Source organism: Cladophialophora bantiana, assembly GCF_000835475.1.
Source record: "Cladophialophora bantiana CBS 173.52 unplaced genomic scaffold supercont1.22, whole genome shotgun sequence".
Taxonomy (NCBI): domain Eukaryota; kingdom Fungi; phylum Ascomycota; class Eurotiomycetes; order Chaetothyriales; family Herpotrichiellaceae; genus Cladophialophora; species Cladophialophora bantiana.
The window spans coordinates 167,581-186,868 of record NW_015971596.1 but is presented as its reverse complement, the minus strand read 5'-3'; the positions used below and the strand labels follow the sequence as shown (position 1 = coordinate 186,868).

Genomic DNA, 19,288 nt, shown 5'->3' with positions numbered 1-19,288 from the left:
CGCTTTGTTTGCGTGCTCGAAAGCCAAAACACTTGCAGACAATCCAAGAAGCAAGTCTGTTCTTGCTCTTGCCCTTTGACCTGATACTGTACCACCCCACATCATCATGGTCATAATCCGGGTCCCAAGAAAGATCCCAGGATCCCGACATGTTCCAAAGCTCCAATTATGCGCATCCAAGTATGTGTCCATCAGCAAGCGGACGAAATGGACCCTTACTCTCGCTGGAGATAAAACTCGTCCACACCATTATACCGGCCCCCCGGTCCCCCAGCTGGATAGAAGATCTTTTTTAGCACCATCAGACACAGCGCGAGAAATACGCCCGCGATCGCCCGGTCGATCGTGATTGTCGGCTCTCTATCCCTTTCTCGGTCACGCTGGAGAGTCAAAGGCCGAGCGCTCTGCGCAATCGCTGCATTTGCGGCGGCTAGCGGGGGGTTGTGCAGGCCTGAGAAAAATGGTCGTCGATGGGTTGCGGTAGCAGAGGCTGGGTTGGATGTCGTGGAGCCGTTCGGCGGCTGAACGAAGTCGCCGGGGGTGAGGATCGCTTCGGCAGAGGCTTGGGCGGCTTCCGCTGAGGGAGTAGGGATCATGGGAATGCATCTCTGCGCCTGGAGGTTGGACGAGTTCGATCGTGATGAGTGTGTTGATGAGGGAGGTCGAGGTTGCTGGGATGGCGGGACTGATGCCGATGGAGTAGACGGACTGGGTTTTGGATTTGTAGAGGATCGTTGCCGCCGTTCTTGTGGAACCGTCGCCGTCACGTCCGGCGCTTCCTGTGCACCAGCATCTCTCCCTTTGCTCGTGGCGACCGTCGCGTGCGACGAAGCATTAGCCTGGGCATTCGGATCCCTCGCCTCCAGCATCATTCCCTCTGGCAGACTCTCTAATCCTAGATCCTCGTCTGCCGAGACGTTGACCCCGGCTTCCCGACAAACATCCCACCACTCGCGCATAATGGCCTCATTCGTTTTCTTGCATGCCTCACATCTCCAGCTCCGACTCTCCTTCGCGAGTCTCTTCCTCACGTCCGCAGGCGCTTCCAGCCCTCCGACTTGGCCTGCTGAGCCCTTTTCCGCCATGAACGTCCGAAGAGCTGTCAATGCAGTCCGTACGCCCCAGGCAGGCATCCACGTCTCTTCGTGAAACCCGGATATACTCAGGCAAATCTCGCGGTTCACCTCAAACCTTCCCGACGGCGTCAGAAATCTAAAATTCGGCGGTTTCAGCGGGTACGTGGCGGGTAGTGTGATGCGGCCGTGGTACATTCCCCCGGCGTATGGAGAGGGCGACGGAGGACCCAGGAGGGTGAAATGCCATTCATGCAGGTCGGAATCGGAGACAGGGCCCGCGAAGAAAGCGGGATTGGGATTGGAAGAAGGAGAGGAGAGTTCGGCAGTCTCTTTGAGGAGGCGTCGGATCGTAGGAGAGGGAGCCATTCTCGTCAGATGCTGGTTGCGGGTCAAGGGGAGTCGCAAGCAAGGCTCAGGATGAGGTCATGGGAGTGGACAAGAGACGTGTCAGCAGAGGCTATCCGAAGGAATGTTTAGGACTAGAAGTGGTTTGATGAAGGTTAAATTGATTGTTGGCCGCCGGCAAGGTGGATAGGGGAACAACTGTCAAAGCAAGCATGAAGATCAAGTTGGGAGCGCAATGAGCGTCAATGGATCAATAGTAAGTGGCATTTGCATGGGGTACGTATGTGCTCCGTAAGGCTCGCCGCATTCGCCGGCTTCTCAGCCTCGTGATTTGCGGGACGGACTGGCCGCTTTAAGGGGGTTTTTGTCAGACTGAGAACATATATGTACTGAGTACTAGCAGCCATTCCCGAAGCAATAGTTGGATTTGCTGGTAGAGAGTACTGCCCAGTGCAGGAGATTCGTTGAGACTCTAGCCTAGACTCTGTAGTTGAGATCCCGCTAGCTGAGGGATCCTCTGGCTTTGGTTTTCCATCAAATCGATCAATCTGATGTGCGTGTTCGTGAAGTCTTCTTCTTGGCCTGCATCCCTGATATATCGGGACAGGCACTCGAGCAGACAATGGTTGCCACTTTTGTGTATCAATTTCAGCAACTTTAAAATTGCAGGAGTGCGGGCGGAACGCTTGGATGACAAGAAAATGTCAGAAATCCTCTGATATATTTGGGGCTCTCTTAATGAGGCAGCCTCCTGCAGAATCCGAAGAGTATTGTGATCAACTATATTGCGGATGCAAAGAAGAATAAACATATCTAGAGCGCTAGGTGTAGTCTGACGCTTGCCGTAGCGGAAGTCTAGAGTACGGGTCAGGAATGTGCGACCGTCGATTCCAGAGTCATCACCCAATGGGACTCAGAATCGACCGCGGCGGATCTAATCCATATCCTGACTTGCTGCTTCGTACAGAAAGCGTGCGAAAGAGATCCGTGGCGCTCATAAACGAAATCGGGTTCCTCCAACGCAAGCACATCAAGGAATTTGTTCCTAAAGTCGAAGCCGAGTTTATCGCAGTCAAGCAGGCGGTGATGAGCCGGGGCCCACAAAGTCTATACTCTCCGGTTCCTGATTGTTCGATTGGGAAGTATATTCAGCGCCTGTGAAACACCGTATGCTCTCTGTAGTGAGCCAACGGCACTATATGCGGCTTCCCCCTGGCATTGCTCTGTGAACCCTTCCAACTGTGCGACGAAATCGATGCAGAGTCTGTCGAGGAGAGTGTCCAGAGAACCAGAGGGAACAGATCGTACAGTGTAGCAGGGTCCCCGACCGAGAAGAATTCGAGAAGGTTGTGGAGGAAATTACTGGGGTTTCCCTCAGAGAGAAGAATCGGTGTGCGAGCAGACCTTGGGATACAGCGGATAGGTTGACATATGGCAGAGCGGCAATGACCTCCCGGTACCTCAAGATACTGGGGCCTTGAGCTAGGTCAACACTGAGCTCGCCCACAAGCTGAGATCTCGCGGTGAGCCTAGTAAGTCCGTGTGCTTATGGCAGAACCGCAACAGGTTTGTCGGGGTGGTCCTTGATTAGAGTGATCAACCCGCTTTCTTGGTCGTCCACAGTATGTGGCTTTTTCTTCTTATTCAAGCGATGCCGTGATTTTGCCAAGTTCAGCTTGCGGACCAGAAGATACGGAACAGCTTTGCACGGCCGCAGAAGAAATTTGAGGCAGCTTTCTACTCCATCCAATTTTGTATGGGGTTCTTCGCTAATGCTTTTGCCAGTTGGAACAGGTGGTTGATTTCTTACAACGAGAGCTACACCGCCTGAAAATTCTCCTGTCTCCTAAATCGCCTAGTAAGAAGTTACTTTTGCGGATAATTTGACACGGGACTCTCTATGGATGCTACTTATAGTCTCATCTTTGCCTCATTCAGTCCCTGGCTCTGGTGAGCCTCCGAGACGGCTTTTGGAATTTCCCCGAAGGATGCGATTCAGGAGGAAATACACTGAAAGTGAGGGACAATCATCTAGATTGTATTCACGGCTGAGGAAACTCCTTCGACACTGGTCCAAATCCCGTAGATTGGTTCCAGAGACCAGATCATTGGTCCACAACTTCACCGACTAGACCATACCACATTGGGCAACGAAATAATATTAGCTGGCATCACCCTTTTCAACCACGATCAAGTTGGACAGCCAGTATCCTCTGACGAATCGTATCAACTTTGGCTCTGTCCTCAGCTGACCAGTGCTGTTGTTGAGCCCACCTGTCCACGATGCGTTGGACATCCCTTAAGGCCTGCAGTGGTTTCCTTCCTGCAATTCGCGACAATCTCTTGACCAGCCGGGTTGACATCTGCCGCGTTGGAAACGTCCACCCTTAGTCCATATATCTTGCGAATCATGCTCTGGCAGTCTCGAATCTCACTGGTGTCGACTTTGCTTCCAGGGACTCAGTCCTTGGTTTCTTGATGAGAAGGAAACCGGTGGTGGTCAACGCAGCGAATATGTCCCGTTCAAAAACCTGCTCAAATGCAAATTCACTCATGCGTGAATGAGTTCTGTCCATGTCGAAGCGCGTGTCATTCCCGAGGGGCAGTCGTCGGATGTATCTGTAACTTGGAAGGGCCAGAAGGGCAAGTTTGACGACGATGGAAATGATGATGATGACAAGGTGTTGATTGGTAGTGCTCCTACGTCCCTGACATCTTTCCTTTGGGCAATGATGGTGTCACTTACGCTGGTAGCTGTACCGTTGTAATGATATCCCATTGACCAACGTAATGTTTGGCAGGCTAAGGACAGAGACCCATTTTGACGCGAGAGGTCCGAGCCGCCATGATGACGTAGTTGCATTGATTGGTTGCGTGGCTGTCCTTGAGGACGATATTCGAATCGTTCAGGAATACCATTCCAAGACCATTCTTTAAAATTCCACGAAGTCGGTTAATTCGTGTAAATGATTATGTGATTCGAAATCAAAAAGCCCGCTCTTGTTCTTAGACGATGTTCAAGGTCCCGTGTGTAGCTGCTATGTCCCAAAGTTGCCTGACTTCATATTCAAGGTAAGGCACCTTGAATCCTCGGCAGGGTCGGGACAGCTAACCAGAAAGAAACCGACGTGTAGTCACATGAGCTGGTTTGCATTCTCAGGATGCCAGCCTAGCGCCCAGTAGCTAAATAGAGAATACACTTTGTGATCAAGTGTCCAGTTGTTTGGCCGCTCGATAGGACAAGTAATAGGACTTCGAGGGGCCATTTCTAGTTGTCTAGGACCCACATTTCGACTATATGGCTTTAACGCATTAGCCAGACTGCCTAAAGAGGTTACGAAGTACATATGAGGCTTGCATGCGGGTGAAACTTCCTCGTACCATGTTGAGAACTTCGCAGCAAAAGGGCTTGAATGCAGCGGCCTAGACACAGCACTAGCCAGAGAGGCGGAAGAAGGCTCCAGCGTGATGGGTCGTCGTGACAACGGCATATAATTTCATATTTGACACCTGTTTCAATGCCGTCTGTGGTCAGATTCGATGTTTCTATGCTCTTTCCTGGGGCCTGGGACCAGCAACTGTATATGAACGTGGTAGTCGTCGACTTACACGGGGACCAGGCCCAGAGGCGGACCAGGCCGCGCGACACAGGACCAAAAACAAGTGGCCAGTCTGAGACATAATATACATTATAAGATGTAGGACAAGGGTGCTCGATGAATTCAGTGGTCACTGTGCTAGATACAGCTAACAGGATGATAGATTACAGGCCAGCGCTGTTTTCAAAGATTAACCTGGGGATGAGAGTCCCACAGCTGCACTTTATGTTGTCGATCTTCGCGTTAGGCTGTCTTACAAAAGCTAGCCATTTTCAAGAGTATGTAGTCGTTACCGTATCAAACTCGCTTTCTTTGAAGGTGATCCAGAATCGCACATCATCCTTGATCATGAGATGGAGTGTGAGATTGGCCAGACAGTACGATTTCCTGGAGCCCGGCATTCTTCTCCTTTCAAACTCTTCGTTCGGGGCACTTCCAAGATTATACTTCATCATGGCGACTTTGTAAATTTCTGAGAAGATGTCAGCTTATTCCTCAAACTGTCGGGATAGCCGCAGCAAAGGGTGTGCGTACCATTGTGCAAGCGTCCTTCAGGGGCTTTGTCATCACCGTTTGCCATTAAATAAATGCAAAAGCACCTGCTGTCATCGCTGCTAACCTGGCGACCTATCTGGATAGACGAATAATTGCTTTTGTTTGATAGAATCAGATCGCCCTTCCTAACGAGCCATGTCATCTGATTTCTGCTTTGGTCTCCCCATCAAAAGGATCTTGGTACGTCGTTTCCCGCTGTGTTTGAACAGGGTGAATGGTTGCGCCGTTTTCCCACCATTGTTCCGCCGACATATGCGCGTATAGACAAACCGTGAAGTGTCATATTGAAGGCTATATCAGACGGCTCCTTGGCAACTGCGGGCCAATAGTTGTGTCTAAAATATTGCATGTGAGCAAACTAGGGAGCTTGGTAGACGGGTCTCCATACTTCTTCACGGGTCTTCTGATTGGTATGCCTTGAGTTCGGAGTATATATATGCTGATCACGTTATATCAATAGCCTGAACAAGCGAATCCTCCTGGTTAGGTAACAAGTTGTTCTCGTTAGCATAGCACAACGTAGAGAGCCTCTCTGACTGGAAGGTTGCGATACCTACTTTGACTTGGCTGCCCAAACGCTCGACTTGGCTAATCTGGCGCATGACCAACTTGGTGGCATTTCGCATAGAAAAATCGAAAGCCCTCGAAGATCATCGCTGCGCTAGCGTAAGCGGTATCCTTGCTTGAGCGAGAAAGACGTTTGGACGCTGTCATTGGAACCTCTTCCTCTATAATGCCATGTACTGGAATTTCCGGTTGAGTTAGACTTCGTGTTAACTGGATCAACCTGTTGAAGTTGACTTCACCAGCGAAAGCCTTCTTTAAGGGGTCCCAGTGCTCTCCCTTAAGTTCGGAAAGTTTGGGACTCCAGGTAGTGTGACCACAAATGTCAATCAGCCGTGACCTCCTTTTCAGTATCTGAAAATTCTCAGCGCCAGTCTTCCTTCGCAGTATATCGAGGAACTGTTAATTGACAAAGGTGACCTCGCACTTCTTGCCTGCTGTGCCATAGGCAATACTCACGATACCCCACCTGATTAGACGCCACTAATGGAGTCCTAGGCCAATATGCTCAAAGATCAGATCCGCAACAACTTGTTTGACCTGAAAAGAGGCCACGCCCTGCAGCACGTCTAGTCAATCGAATGATTGTCGAGCCGATGTGACTGCGGACCGTAGTCTCACCACCTGTGTCGCATTGAACGAAACAGTCCCCAGTCTTTAAGCATCAGCCCCTTCCTCCGTCTTGAACACGAGGAAACTCACTCTCAGCGACAGACGGTCACCAACTTGCTGGATCGATTTGATGACAAAAAGAGCTGCGGCTTCCGGCTCGGAGACCAGTATGATATTGTTAAATCTCGGAAAATAGTTCTTACTGAAACCTGAAGCTGTGATGGCTCGAAAGGTCATCGATATCGCGGAGTCGGTCCACTCCTGTGGTTTATGTGAGCATCCTAGGTGACATATGAGATCCAAGTCCGCCATAACGTCGAGAACTTTCAAGCCCAGATCAAGCTCGTGTGGCCGGTCCTTGTCTTCGAGTTAGAATTTTGTCCAAATTTCCTTGATTGCTCTTTTAATGATCCCGCAGCCCCATTGCGATTCCCTACCTTCAGCCGTATCATAAGAGATGACGCTTGGAGCTTTGGGAGCGGCCGTGCCCGCCAGCCCCGGCCAACTCAAGACATCTCGAATCCCTCCAAGTCCAATAACATCCTCATCATCATTATTGAGATTGATATCGTGCTGATTGTGTGCAACCGTTGCCAATGAAACGCCTATTTCACTCAGTACCCATTGCCGAGGAGAATCGAGTGTTTGGAAAACACACTGGAGTAGGTTGTGCCGTAGTTAAGACCAATGATAATTCGACTTGCACTGACTGCCATCGTGAAAAAAGCAACAGACTTCGACCCAAAGTGCCGATCAGGCCACACAACGAGTTGGACGATATGTATTTGCAGTCAACCGGAGTAAGTGCGAACAGTGGTGTCGAGCCTCGCCATATCCTGGGCTATAGAGCCTAGGGACGGAGAGAGACCAAATACAAAGGTATGTTTCTGGTGAAAGCGTCAAACCTTGGAAATCTACTTTCAAACTCCAATGGATGGGAAAATATGTATGTTTATCGTGTGATTGGCTTGTAATACTGATCATCAGAAGTCGCCGCCCCTGTCATTCTCCTGGTTTTGTGTATACGAGACCAACACGGGACACTGCTCTCTTCCCGAAGAGAGATACAGCCTACATGGGCATTCTAATTTGAGATTCATGTGCTAGAGGCATGGCAGCATTATTGTCCGATGAGCGTCGTCTTCGTTTTCTGGTGGCTGTCACGCAGCTGGAAAGATCGTTCAGGACGCCGTTGCAGGCATTAGCGTCTTAGCAAGTCTGCCCTGCCGGACTCCACATCTTTACAGCCCTGTCATTTTACCTAGATACTCCATACTATACCTCGAACAGTTGAATTACTTGTCTCGGTATCTAGGTAATAACCAACGTTTTTGTACTGGCATGTGCCTCAAAAGTGGTGGGCTGGAGGTCAGCTGCAATCATGTCGAGGTCAAACCTAGACCTGTGCTTTTCTCTCCTCTCGTCCGTCGAGGTATCTAGCCTTTGTGGCTCTCCCAGTTTAGTGTCCATCCCGCTGCGTTGTCCTACGCCAAACCCATCAAAACAAGTATCATTCTCATACAATTCTCCTGTTTTATCAGCAGCCAAACTCAGAAACTCTTCCTCAAATCAGGCTGAGATCCTGCATCTACTCGCCTTTCACAACTGCTGTTCGATGAACAATGATCAGATTTCTGTGGTTCGGCAAGACCAGTCCCTCTGATCATGAGAATTCTGGAGGAAATTCCGCCAGGAGGGTAGTCATCAGTGAAAATCCGTAGCCCAAGGACAGTGAAGTTGTAAAGCAGCCGCATCAGAGGAGCTCGTAGATGTCCGGCAAATGCTTCGGGATTGTCTTCGTGCAGAGTAAGTCGCTATTGATTCGTCTATTTCAGCAGACGCGATGTTGACCGAAGTCTTGGGGCGGCCTGACTCTCAACTGGATTATCTTAATGGAAAAATTGCCGCACAGACCCGTCAGGTTCCAAAAGCTTCAGTCGGTCAAGTTTACGCAGAAGATCAAAATTTCTGTATTCGGGTAGAGCATAATTGAGGTGAAATCTCAATTCGCAGTTGAGAGAAGTGAGTTTGACAAGCTGGAAGCAGTTTACAAGCAGGACCTCATTGATTGACACGAGCAGCACTAAATCGCGATCTCGACCCAACAACAGGGCCACAGCGAAGAGATACATCTCATCAACCATCTCTACAAAGAAGAAACTTGATCAATTGAACGAGCGCCGCGAAAGTGATCTTAAGCTGCTGGCAGAGGAGATCCCAAACTTGAAGTTGGAGCACTCATCGGAGATTCGAGGTCTAATACACAGAACGCACAAAGTACAGGAAGTCATGCGCAGGAGTATCCATAATTCCCAAGCATTTCGGGATACCGAGCTCACGGATCAATTTTACGAACTCAGAAGTGACATTCAGCCCCCTCTCGACTCTCACCAGCGTCCGATTTTATGCAACGGGCTCAGGCTAACATCAACGCCCAAATACCTCCAAGGAGCGAACAAAGAATCCGCAGATACCTGCTTCATAATGCCTTATGGACCTTTGTTTGGGAAGGTATATCTTTTGCACCCCGTTTCGCGTATTCGCAGCACATGGTGATCCCGTTGACGCAAACTGGAGAACATTGTATGGTAGCCAACATGGTTAGTTTTCCAGGACGCACAGAAAGAGCAATGGACAATTGAAATTGGTGCTAACAAATCGGGACGGTGTTAAGCGGTCTTGCCAGCAGCAACAGCGATAACGAACCCCTCCATTTGCCAACAGCAGATCTCCTAGCTGAAATATGGCGTTACCCTACCGTCGAGCATCTCAGACGTGCTTTAGAATTGCCCAACGACTCGAATGCTCAGGACCGCGAGATCCAGACCAGCCATCAGAATAACATCTCAACCATTCACTCGACGCCCGCCATGATTTTTGCCTCATCCTTGAGTACCCTTGACGGCGGATACAACAGGGCTATCAACAAATTACTCACCCAAGCGGTCGAATTCGTCCTCCTCGTGTCTGTTGAGCGCTGCCGAGTACGCCTGTTCCTGCCTAGCCTCCTCGGCGTACAGACACCACTCGGCCCTACCGCCATCAAGGACATGAATCCGAGCAGTGAAGGGGAAGCCTCCGTAGGCAAACCTGAATTCGTGGTCACACCAGGATTAAGTAGAGAAGGAAATCCTAGAGGGCTAAAGTTGAACAAGAGGACAGTGTTGACAGAGCCGTGGTGTATTCCAGTCGTGAAGAGACCACAGGGTGATTGGGCTCCGAAAAGCGTTCAATCCGAGGGGTTGGCAAGGTGAAAATCCCATATATGCAGCCCGCAGGGAGCTATGAACCCCATGGTGGATCTTGATAGTGGTTATGGCGCTTTGACTTGTCCTTGGAGTCGTTGCCGGGCGCAATGGACGGTGAGGACGGGACGTGCAGGGTCCAAGTGAGAAAGGAGATATTAGCTAGGCAAGAAATAACTTGCGACTCGTCCGTGGTGGCGCATAGTCTGGACCATTCCGAGGGATTCTCAGCAGCACGAACACCCTTTGCATCTTCTTCTGGTTTGATGGGCTTAGTCCAGGTGAAAAGTGGGATGTGACAGGCACTGCTATTGGCGGCAGCCACCACAGCCTCGTCCTATCGCATAGCAGAAACGGCATCGTCTCAACTTAGTCACAGCCTCGTCAAGCCGAAGCAAGGGGGATGTTTCACGCTGCTTCAGGCACAAGCTCCCCCTTTTCGTCTTGACTACAGAGGACCAAGTACCAATATCACGAAACCTTAAAAGGTCGATAGATCGCTTGATCTGGGCGGAGTCTGGTCATATCTTCGCCTTATTTCCTTCTACTCCATACATTTGCAGAGCAATTGCTCTTCGATGCGTCACCCTTGCACAGGTAATCCATTGCGAAGCACTGTTCACCTGGTCTTGCTGCTCCATATCTTCAAAACAGCATCCTCCATCACCGACTCCTGTGACAATGTGGTCACCCAGCCGCATTACGCGTACACCCTCTAGCCATTCTATCGCGATGTCAGTGGCCTCCATGGCAACGTCCGCGTCGAGCCAGAACTCATCACAGCTGGCATCAAGCCCGGACACCAACTTCGGCGAGAACGAGAATGACAATATCTTATCAGCATACCAGGACGAGAAGCGGTGTCCCGACCCATCGCTTCAACCGCAACTCCAGCCACAGGCCTTGACGTCCAATCCGGATGACATGCCCCTTTGGCAGCCCAAGAAGCGAACACTTGCCTTAAATTCACGGGAGCATTTCCTCGTTGCCGCAAAACAGCACCGCGAAGTGCACCAGAGGCTGGAGATGCAGAGGAAACGTAGTGAATCTGTGGTGACAGATGATTCGCACGCCACCCTTGCTGAGGACAACTCGACGACGGACCACGGGGATATAGATCTCAAAACGCCAACTGTGACTGGCATGAAGTTGTCTGACGACACAGACGAGCTGCTTATCAGTAACCCAGCCCCTCCATTCGAATCCGTTGGTCCTATGTCCGTCCTTCTCCATTCCATCCTCCTCCGCGTCGCCGACGTTGAACGATCTCACCCAACAATTATGTCCAAGGATTACGACCAACTTCAAATTCGCATCACCGAGCTTGAACGCGAGCACCAAGCCATCCTCAAAAGCCATGCTGATCTATTGTCCCTGAGGAACGAAGATCTCTCCAATCTGATCAAAGTACGGGATTTGCTGGCTGAAGAAAAGCGTGGGCATGCCGCCATGAGAAAGCTGAGAGACGAAGACTTGGAGAACGTGTTGATTTTGAGAGGTAAGCTTGCGAAAGCGACCTGGTCTGGGAGACTGCAGACCTCGCAGCCCCAAGAGAGACGGTCGTTGATGGGTGGTGGGGCGATTACCCCTCTTCCACAGAGGCTCTCAAGATCCGATTCAGACGATCTATGGCAACAAGCGCGCACAGCTGCGATGGAGCAACGGGTTTTGGAGCTTGAGAAAGCAAATTCGGAGTTGCGGACTCGATCCATGACAACCCCCAGCGCTGGTGCTACTGCAGTGGCCGGTGGCTCAACTGGGGATGTGCTGCTAAGTCGCGTGGAGGCCATGTTCGAAGACAGCTTGAGACATCGCGAGAAGATGGCGACCAAAGTCCAGCAACTAAGGTCAGAGAAGGAGGCGCTGCAAAGAGAGGTAGCGACTTTGGAGGATCGCAATGCCGAGTTGGAGGCGCTCGTGGAGAGGCTGAAGAGGGGGGTAAATGTCGGGCATTAAGACAGCGAGAAGCGCAATGTGTTGTGTTTCTAACGATAGAGATGAACAAAAGGGAGGCCAAGGTCCGGCCCAAACAGAACATGTACGGGGGTAAAAGCGGTGTTCTTACCTTAACATATACCCATTGAAATAGGAAAGGCCAAGCTCACTGTTTTGATGCAAAGCCACGCCCTCAGTACCTTCGCTCTTCTGCTGTGTCCTTCAGAAACGACTGTATGCTAAAACATTCTGCCGCGATGGTGTAACCATTATCTTTGAAGTGCTCATTTAGAACACTAGAAGCCCCTGGTATCTCCAGGTGACGGTGATCGGATGACAATGACAAGTCCTCAAGAATCCACGACTATTTCCAGCCAAGTTCGGTGGGTGTTAGGAAATGTCACCATGTGCCAGACGGGCTCTCATTTCAGCTGGGAAGATCCCTTTCGTTCGGCTCGCGTCCAATGAGGCAGTTCGATGCATTCCCACGTACCCGACTTTGTAGGGAGTACTCGTAGGGAGTATTCTTGGTGACGGTGACATGCAGGAATTAGTAGCGTTTCGGGTGCTATGCTTTTGGACAAAGTGCTGTTCAATCAGCTCGTCTAGTGGGCTGGAAGCCAAGGCGGTCGAACTGGCATCAGTATGCCCTCTTAGGACGAGATCGAATTTCCCATAGCAGCGTCTCGTTCATACACCTACACATCGTTTTGCTTCTTTCTTTTGGCGACGTTGATAAGATATCGCGAGCATTTAGGGCTTGCTTTCCTTCTAAAGGGGAGCAAAATTTCGACGCAGAACCAAGTAAACCGTGCCCCTCCAAGCCCCTCGGTTCATTAGACGTTCCAAGTTGACGATGCAATACAGGGTACGAGGTAGGTATTATTGATAATAGCCAATGGAAGGAGATTCACGATTCCGTGGAGTTTCTCGAATCGCGGCGACCTGGCACAAGGGGGTGTGGAAAGTTGCGAACTTGACGACCGATGCAACACAAACGGAAATTGTTCGAAACCTCACCGGGAGAGCCGTCTTGCAGTCTCCAGAAGTAAAGTGGGTGGGTAAGGTGCCCTGGTAGCTCTGGCGGCTTGTGGGAATCCCGGCGGACGCGAAGAAGGCGGTGTCCGCTGTGGCTCCTGGGGCCTGAATCATACCGTACTTACCCAGTACGCACAAGCAGGTAGCAAACTGCTCGGTGGGCTGTCCCCTTGCAACTTGGACCGACCAGGCGGAACAGCTCGAGTCCCACAATTGGCGAATAACCGGCAGATTTGGCGTTTGAAGCTCTTTAGCGGGCCAAGAAGTAGAAGTCGGTTGGCGGGGAACGCACTCCGGAAATGCATTGTTCGAAATGTGTTCACCGTCTGTTTTAATGCTACCAGTTAGATCAACTCGAGATGAAGATGGCGTGATAATAGAGGGAATGACCTGCAACGTAATCAGATGCCCGAGGTAGCTAGATTCTCAGGGAGGGGTTCCCTCGCGGGGCTATACGCAAGTGCAGGATTGATCATTCTCAAGGGAAAAGAGCTGTTTGCTGTATATATTGACTTGAAATAATTCATTGCAGTCGACCTTGCAAGCCTTTGGATTGTTCCAAGCCTGGTCCTGTTTACTGGGTAGGAGGTGGATGAGTCTCCAAAACTCAGGTATGTATGACTCGCTTGGACCAGGTCGACTCGTGTCTTGTCAGGAGAAGTCGCTCTTAATCTTTCTTCTGGGGGTTGAGTTGTTTCTGCCGACACTCCCTGTGAATCCCTCCATGCTACCCACATAGGCCCACCAGTCTGGGTTTGTCCACGAGGATGGGACTCGGAAATATGGGAAATGCCTCGAACCATCGCGCGGAAGGAGGGGGTGATGCTTCCTAGCCCTGGAGAGGTCCCGCCATCTCAAGGAGAAGGGATGCCTGTCTGACGGTGGCCACCTTGCCAGTTTCTTGCCTTCCCGAGGCGGTCAGACACGTTAGCCAGCGAACGGACTTGGTTAGCGAGCTCCACGTCTTGGTTGAGGACCGCCTCCCCCCATGAGATCAAGGAGCTGCAAGTTGCATGGGAAAATGCAGGAACAGGAGCCAAGGCGAAATTCTAAGTGCTGACGATCCGACATTTGTTCTCTTCCCACTTTTTGCTTGGTGCCACGATTGCTTTAATCTGCGCGCAGCAACAAATGCCGGTGTTTGATTCGATCAGGTGGCCGCTTGTCTTCACCGTTGCGACCACCATAAGCAATTGATTGGAGCTTCAGTCAATCCAATGGTAGAGACAGCGTGGGTGACGGAATTGTTGCGAGTGGGAGCATCGCTTTGGGCGTCACGCTGGATGGGCAACGGCGCAAGCGTGGGTACGGTCCGAAGCTTGTGGCCGTGAGATTCGAGAGATGGCTGGTGAGGGTTGAGGTGGCTGGGGTCGCCGTGGGAATCAACGTCCAAGCCTGAGGCACCAGAGGAACATCATCCAGCCGGCGGGATGGGATTCGGGGATGTGATGGACGAGGGCGGCCTGGGCGCCTGTTATGTACCAAGTACCTCGTAAACTGGCCAGGTTCGCCTGCGCGTCTGTCTCGTGATAGCGAAGTCAACTCATCATCGGTGCCATCACCTTTTTCAGATCGAGGGGCACCAATGATTGGACTGCCATTCGTGGAATCGGCTCTGGGCTTCCGTGACCAAATTGAAGAGCATCTCGGAGCTAGGGGTGATGCCTCGAAGTGGGCTGCTGGCACTTTGGTATCTCGAAGACGGTCATCGGCAGGAAATGACAGGTGTCGACAAACCCATACTTTGTACTAAGTTTCCTAACGTTAGAGTCCAGGTCGGTTTGATGGGTTGTAGGCTGCCGGGGAAGTGGTTGAAGGAGGGATGGGGCTTGGTGGATGGATGGTAAGTATGTCTCTTCTCGAAGGGTGGCACTCGAAGCTGTGAGTGGGAAGGGGAGAGAAGAAGGGAACGGGGACCCGCCAGCTGGGAATGGCGCGGATCCGTTCAGGTCTGCTTGGGTGCCCCTCGGCCAGTGGCCCAGTGATGAGCTGGTCTCTGTAGCAATTTTCAGGGGCTTCAGGGTTCTCCCCAAGCGGGATCATGGGCTGAAGGCAGATGCCTGGACCCTCGCCTGGAATCTCTTGCTCTCTCTGACCTGGACGCCTCCCACGGCGCCCTCTCCCTCCCCTCGTCCTTTCCCTCCTCCCTCCCTCTTTTTGCCCCTCCTCCATTCTCATTTCTTTTCATCGCACACATCTCTCTCCCCTGCGCTGTACCAACATGGTCGTCGTCCTTCCCTCGCCGGCTCCTGTAATATAATTTATCCCTCACAATCATTGCAGCTTGTTGCTGCAGGTCGGTTGATACTCGATACACACTTCACGCATGCACACGTGATCCACTTTGGCTGGTGCTCCTCGCCAATCGAGACTCCGGAGACGAATCCATTCACTCACCGCGCGAACCAACCCAGCGACCCAGCCAGCAACTTACTGCAGACGAGCCCACAGCTGCACCCTTCCTCGAATCCTCCCTCTCACTCTTCCCTCAATCGAACTCGAACGTGCGCTGATCCCACACGGAATGACCACGGCGACACCAACACCTCTGAACCAACTCACTTTCGAGCCAAAGGCTTGCGCCTGGTCGGAGGACTTCTAACACTCAATTTACATCCACCATGGCCCAGTCTGACGTTGCCATCGCCGCTGAGATTGCCCAAGCTGCACCCGCCGCAATGTCAAACACCACACCCAAAAAAGCTGCCTCTGCGCCCGAAAAGAAGTACAAATGCCAGTACTGCAACAGAGCTTTCAGTCGCAGCGAACATAGGAGTCGACACGAGCGGTCGCGTAAGTCACAACTTTTTTTTTCGGCTGTTGCGACGTGGGGCAATAGGAGAAAGCAACCCCGCCATCAACAATCCATCTACTCTTTGACGTTTTGCTAACAACTCATCCCTTGACAGACACCAAGGAGCGTCCCTTCAAATGTCAGAAATGCCGCAGCACCTTCGTCCGCCGAGATCTGCTCCTACGCCACGACCGAACCGTACACGCAAAGGATGGCGGTGTACCTCTTCAGTCTGAGGCAAGACCGAAGAAGTCGAGTACAAGTACAGGTATAGTTAAGGGTGCAGGCGCAGGGACGAAAGCGGCGCCCTCAACGGCTTCCGTTCCGTCCAAGCCCTCCATCACCATCGATCCTGGCACGTTGGAGCAGATAGAGGCAAGCAGCGATGGTATGCTCGACCTTGAAACTGCCGCCATGTTGATGACAGACTTCCAACACAAGGCGGCTGCAGCAGCGAACGGTCATCTGAACAACGGCGAAGGATCCATGCCCGGCTACTCCCCAGATCGCAGCTCGCTCCTCGAATCGTCCGACTATCTCAGTGGTGCCAACAGCTTGCCCCATATGCCCTGGGACAGCTTCATGCCCCATGGACCCTCCGAACCCAAAGCACATTCCATGTCCAGCATGTCGTCGCAAGATAACCTGCCACAGCCACCATACGTCCACATGGGATCGATACAACCCAATCAATCGCAACTACCGCCTATCATGGAACGCACAAGCTCGCTCAGCGCCTCTCTACCCTCAGCCTTCCCAGGGCTGGCAGACACCTTCCCTGTCTCTGGCACCCCGACGCCCAATGCGCTCTCGCCTTTTCCATCAATGACCGGTCCAGTCTCGCCAGTGAACTATCGCAAGTCGCCTGGCCCAGCCCAGCCCCTTTCTTTACCCAAAGCTCCGCAGTTTAACAACGAAGATGAGAGAGCAATGATTGCTAATCAACTAGGCGGAGATATTACCCTTCCCTCATTGCGATCCGCTAACCTCTACCTTACCACTTACTTCAACCTATTCCATCACCATCTGCCCTTCCTTCACCCTGTCAGCTTCCGCCCAGAGACAACTGAACCGGCTCTTCTCCTTGCCATCCTTTCCATCGGCGCTCTGTACAACTTCGACCAAGAACAAGCATATCTGCTTCATCACGGGTCTAAGAAGCTCGTGAATCAATTCCTTCAGAACAAGGACAATTTCGACTCACGGAAATGCCCGCTTTGGACGATGCAGAGCACGCTTCTCAACATGGTCTTTGAAAGCTGGAGTGGTGGCTCTCAAGGCTTGGAATGGGCGTGTTCCATAAAGAGTTTGCTCGCAAATGTAAGTATTTTCTATAGTCTGTCATCAATACAGAGCTAATGACGATAGATGGTCGCCGGAAACAAATACGAGCTCAAGCTACGCATTGACGCGCGTTCTGGTACACCACCCACGCACCAAGAATGGGTCAACGAAGAAGGATGCAGGAGAACCTACTACGCCGTCTACATCTTCTTTGGAATGCTAACCTTGACCTACAACCACACTCCAGCCATCAGTTTCAATGAGTTCGATTCATTACCCCTGCCTTCGTCAGAATCCTTATGGAACATTGAACCAAGCGATGAGGATTCTTGGCAAGACATTTTTGCAGCTTCGCCCACAATCACTGTCAGGGAAGCCCACGACAGTCTTTTCCAAGGAGATGCCGCCAGGTACAGCGCCTTCGCAACTCGTGTGATGATCAATGCGCTCTTTTTGGAAGTTTGGAATCTTAGAAGGAGCTTCGAATCATTGCAGGACGTGGTTCTAGAGTGGAAGATTCGAATTGCATTGGAAACTTGGGAGAGATCCCTTGATCTTTGCGAACCGGAAACGATCGTCGTCCCATTGAGCACTCCACACAAGAGTCACCCGTTGATCTTCAACTCGATGGCGGTGTATCGGAACACCAGAGCTTTCCTAGAGGTGGACCTTAAGAATGTCCAAGAGGCCCTGCGCTATCACAACTCGTACGAGATTGCAGGGGCCATGACCTTATCGCGAGACGCCGTTAAGAGAACAAAAGAGATGATCAAAGTGATCGAGCAATGCTACGAGTGCATGGAGATTGTTGCGATGCAAGGCATCAACTGGGTGACAAAAACATCCTCAACCAACTGGAGCATCGAACATCCTCTTTGTGGCTTGGATTTGATCACCATACTCAGTCTATGGCTGTATCGTATTGAGCACGACGATCAAGAAGCTACAGATGAAGAGCTCTCCATGTACATGAAAGTTCGAGGCCTGTTTGACGACGATGCTGTCGACTCGAATGGATCCCGTTTGAGCTCTACTGTGGCTCGAGTCTGGGGATCCATGTTGGACGGCGTTGTTGTTTGGGGGTAAGTCAAGTTTCCCAGCTCACTTTCCTAGCGGAACTAATTTTTCTCACAGCATCTCGAAGACCATGGGCGAATCATTCAAGCTCCACGCTCAAGCTCTCGTCGGATATGTCGATGAGCTGCATCTGGACCCAGTTACGGGCATGCCGCAAGTGTCAGACCAGGCGCTGATGGGCATGGAAGCAGCATACTAAACCATTTCCTTTGTGATCTGCGTCGACACAATTTCTCCTCTCTATCTGCATGGCGTATGGCGGCTCCTCCGGGCAAATCACGGCGTTTACCAGCATGGCGGATTCATCTTTTTACAACATCCACTCGATTTAGAAGTCTCGTTTTGCAGCACAGCAACCGCCTTCCTCCAGACACTCGTCACCATACACGCTCGGAGCCATTCGTGGCATTGATTGGCCAAGACAACCTCTTTTATCTCATCGCGCAACCTACTTCGACTCGATCTCATCACGAACCACATACAAACTTAATCTTCTCCACTTGATACCTTGTGCGCTTAACAGAGGCAAGACTTCAACTATTTGCATTTATTGATGACGTTTCTCGCTCAAACAAAAGGATGGACTTGAGCGTCCATTACGGCCAGCGGGTGTTATCTGGCCTTATGAACATTCATCTCTCTGCAACTTTTGACACTTCAGGACTGAGAAACGGCCGACTGTGTGATTTGATCATTCTTGCCGCTGTATACTAGTGAAATGGGCTGATGTGGTGCGCGGGAGTAGGATACATCTGAGTTTCATTTGCGCAGAACACAGCATCGCACTGCATGATGTTGCAGAGCACGGCAGAAATAGGAGATCAGAAGCAGTTAATTAATGATATCCAGAGTTTCATCTTGACATGATCTGTTTCCTTGCTTGACTGTCAACTAAAAACTTGTACTTAGTATACCTTGCGGAACTGCCGGAATGCGAACACTCTGGCTGTTTTGGATATTTTCGGCAATGCCATGCTCTATCCAACTTTTTTATTTTCTTTTTCTCAACTGTGGATCCAACCCATCCCCTAATTGTATAGCGTGGGTATCTGCTTTCTGTAGGGTACTTTTATGTTTCGTTGTCCGGTCGGTTCCGATTCGGCCTAGAAATTGCAAAGAGCCAGAGTAGGGAGCACAGTATGATACTTGTTATGCAGTAGAAGG

At 51.1% G+C, this 19,288-nt stretch overlaps 5 protein-coding genes across 5 annotated transcripts; 2 read left to right on the top strand and 3 right to left on the bottom strand.

Moving 5' to 3' along the window:
* Nucleotides 1–215: 215 nt before the first annotated feature.
* Nucleotides 216–1,442, bottom strand: Z519_11459 (uncharacterized protein; the record flags this gene model as incomplete). The annotated part of the gene is made up of 1 exon (XM_016769171.1): nt 216–1,442. The coding sequence occupies one exon, from the start codon at nt 1,440–1,442 to the stop codon at nt 216–218; it is 1,227 nt and encodes a 408-aa protein (XP_016614544.1).
* Nucleotides 1,443–5,292: 3,850 nt separating this feature from the next.
* Z519_11458 (uncharacterized protein) lies at nt 5,293–5,600 on the bottom strand (the record flags this gene model as incomplete). The annotated part of the gene is made up of 2 exons (XM_016769170.1): nt 5,293–5,492; nt 5,555–5,600. The coding sequence occupies 2 exons, from the start codon at nt 5,598–5,600 to the stop codon at nt 5,293–5,295; spliced, it is 246 nt and encodes an 81-aa protein (XP_016614543.1).
* A 1,196-nt stretch (nt 5,601–6,796) lies between these two features.
* Nucleotides 6,797–7,467, bottom strand: Z519_11457 (uncharacterized protein; the record flags this gene model as incomplete). The annotated part of the gene is made up of 3 exons (XM_016769169.1): nt 6,797–7,113; nt 7,189–7,356; nt 7,410–7,467. 3 exons carry the CDS (start codon nt 7,465–7,467, stop codon nt 6,797–6,799), a joined length of 543 nt encoding a protein of 180 aa, XP_016614542.1.
* Nucleotides 7,468–10,728: 3,261 nt separating this feature from the next.
* On the top strand, nt 10,729–11,952 carry Z519_11456 (uncharacterized protein; the record flags this gene model as incomplete). Its single annotated transcript, XM_016769168.1, has 1 exon — nt 10,729–11,952. The coding sequence occupies one exon, from the start codon at nt 10,729–10,731 to the stop codon at nt 11,950–11,952; it is 1,224 nt and encodes a 407-aa protein (XP_016614541.1).
* Nucleotides 11,953–15,590: 3,638 nt separating this feature from the next.
* Nucleotides 15,591–18,323, top strand: Z519_11455 (uncharacterized protein; the record flags this gene model as incomplete). The annotated part of the gene is made up of 4 exons (XM_016769167.1): nt 15,591–15,762; nt 15,879–17,083; nt 17,132–18,129; nt 18,182–18,323. The coding sequence occupies 4 exons, from the start codon at nt 15,591–15,593 to the stop codon at nt 18,321–18,323; spliced, it is 2,517 nt and encodes an 838-aa protein (XP_016614540.1).
* Between the last annotated feature and the right edge of the window lie 965 nt (nt 18,324–19,288).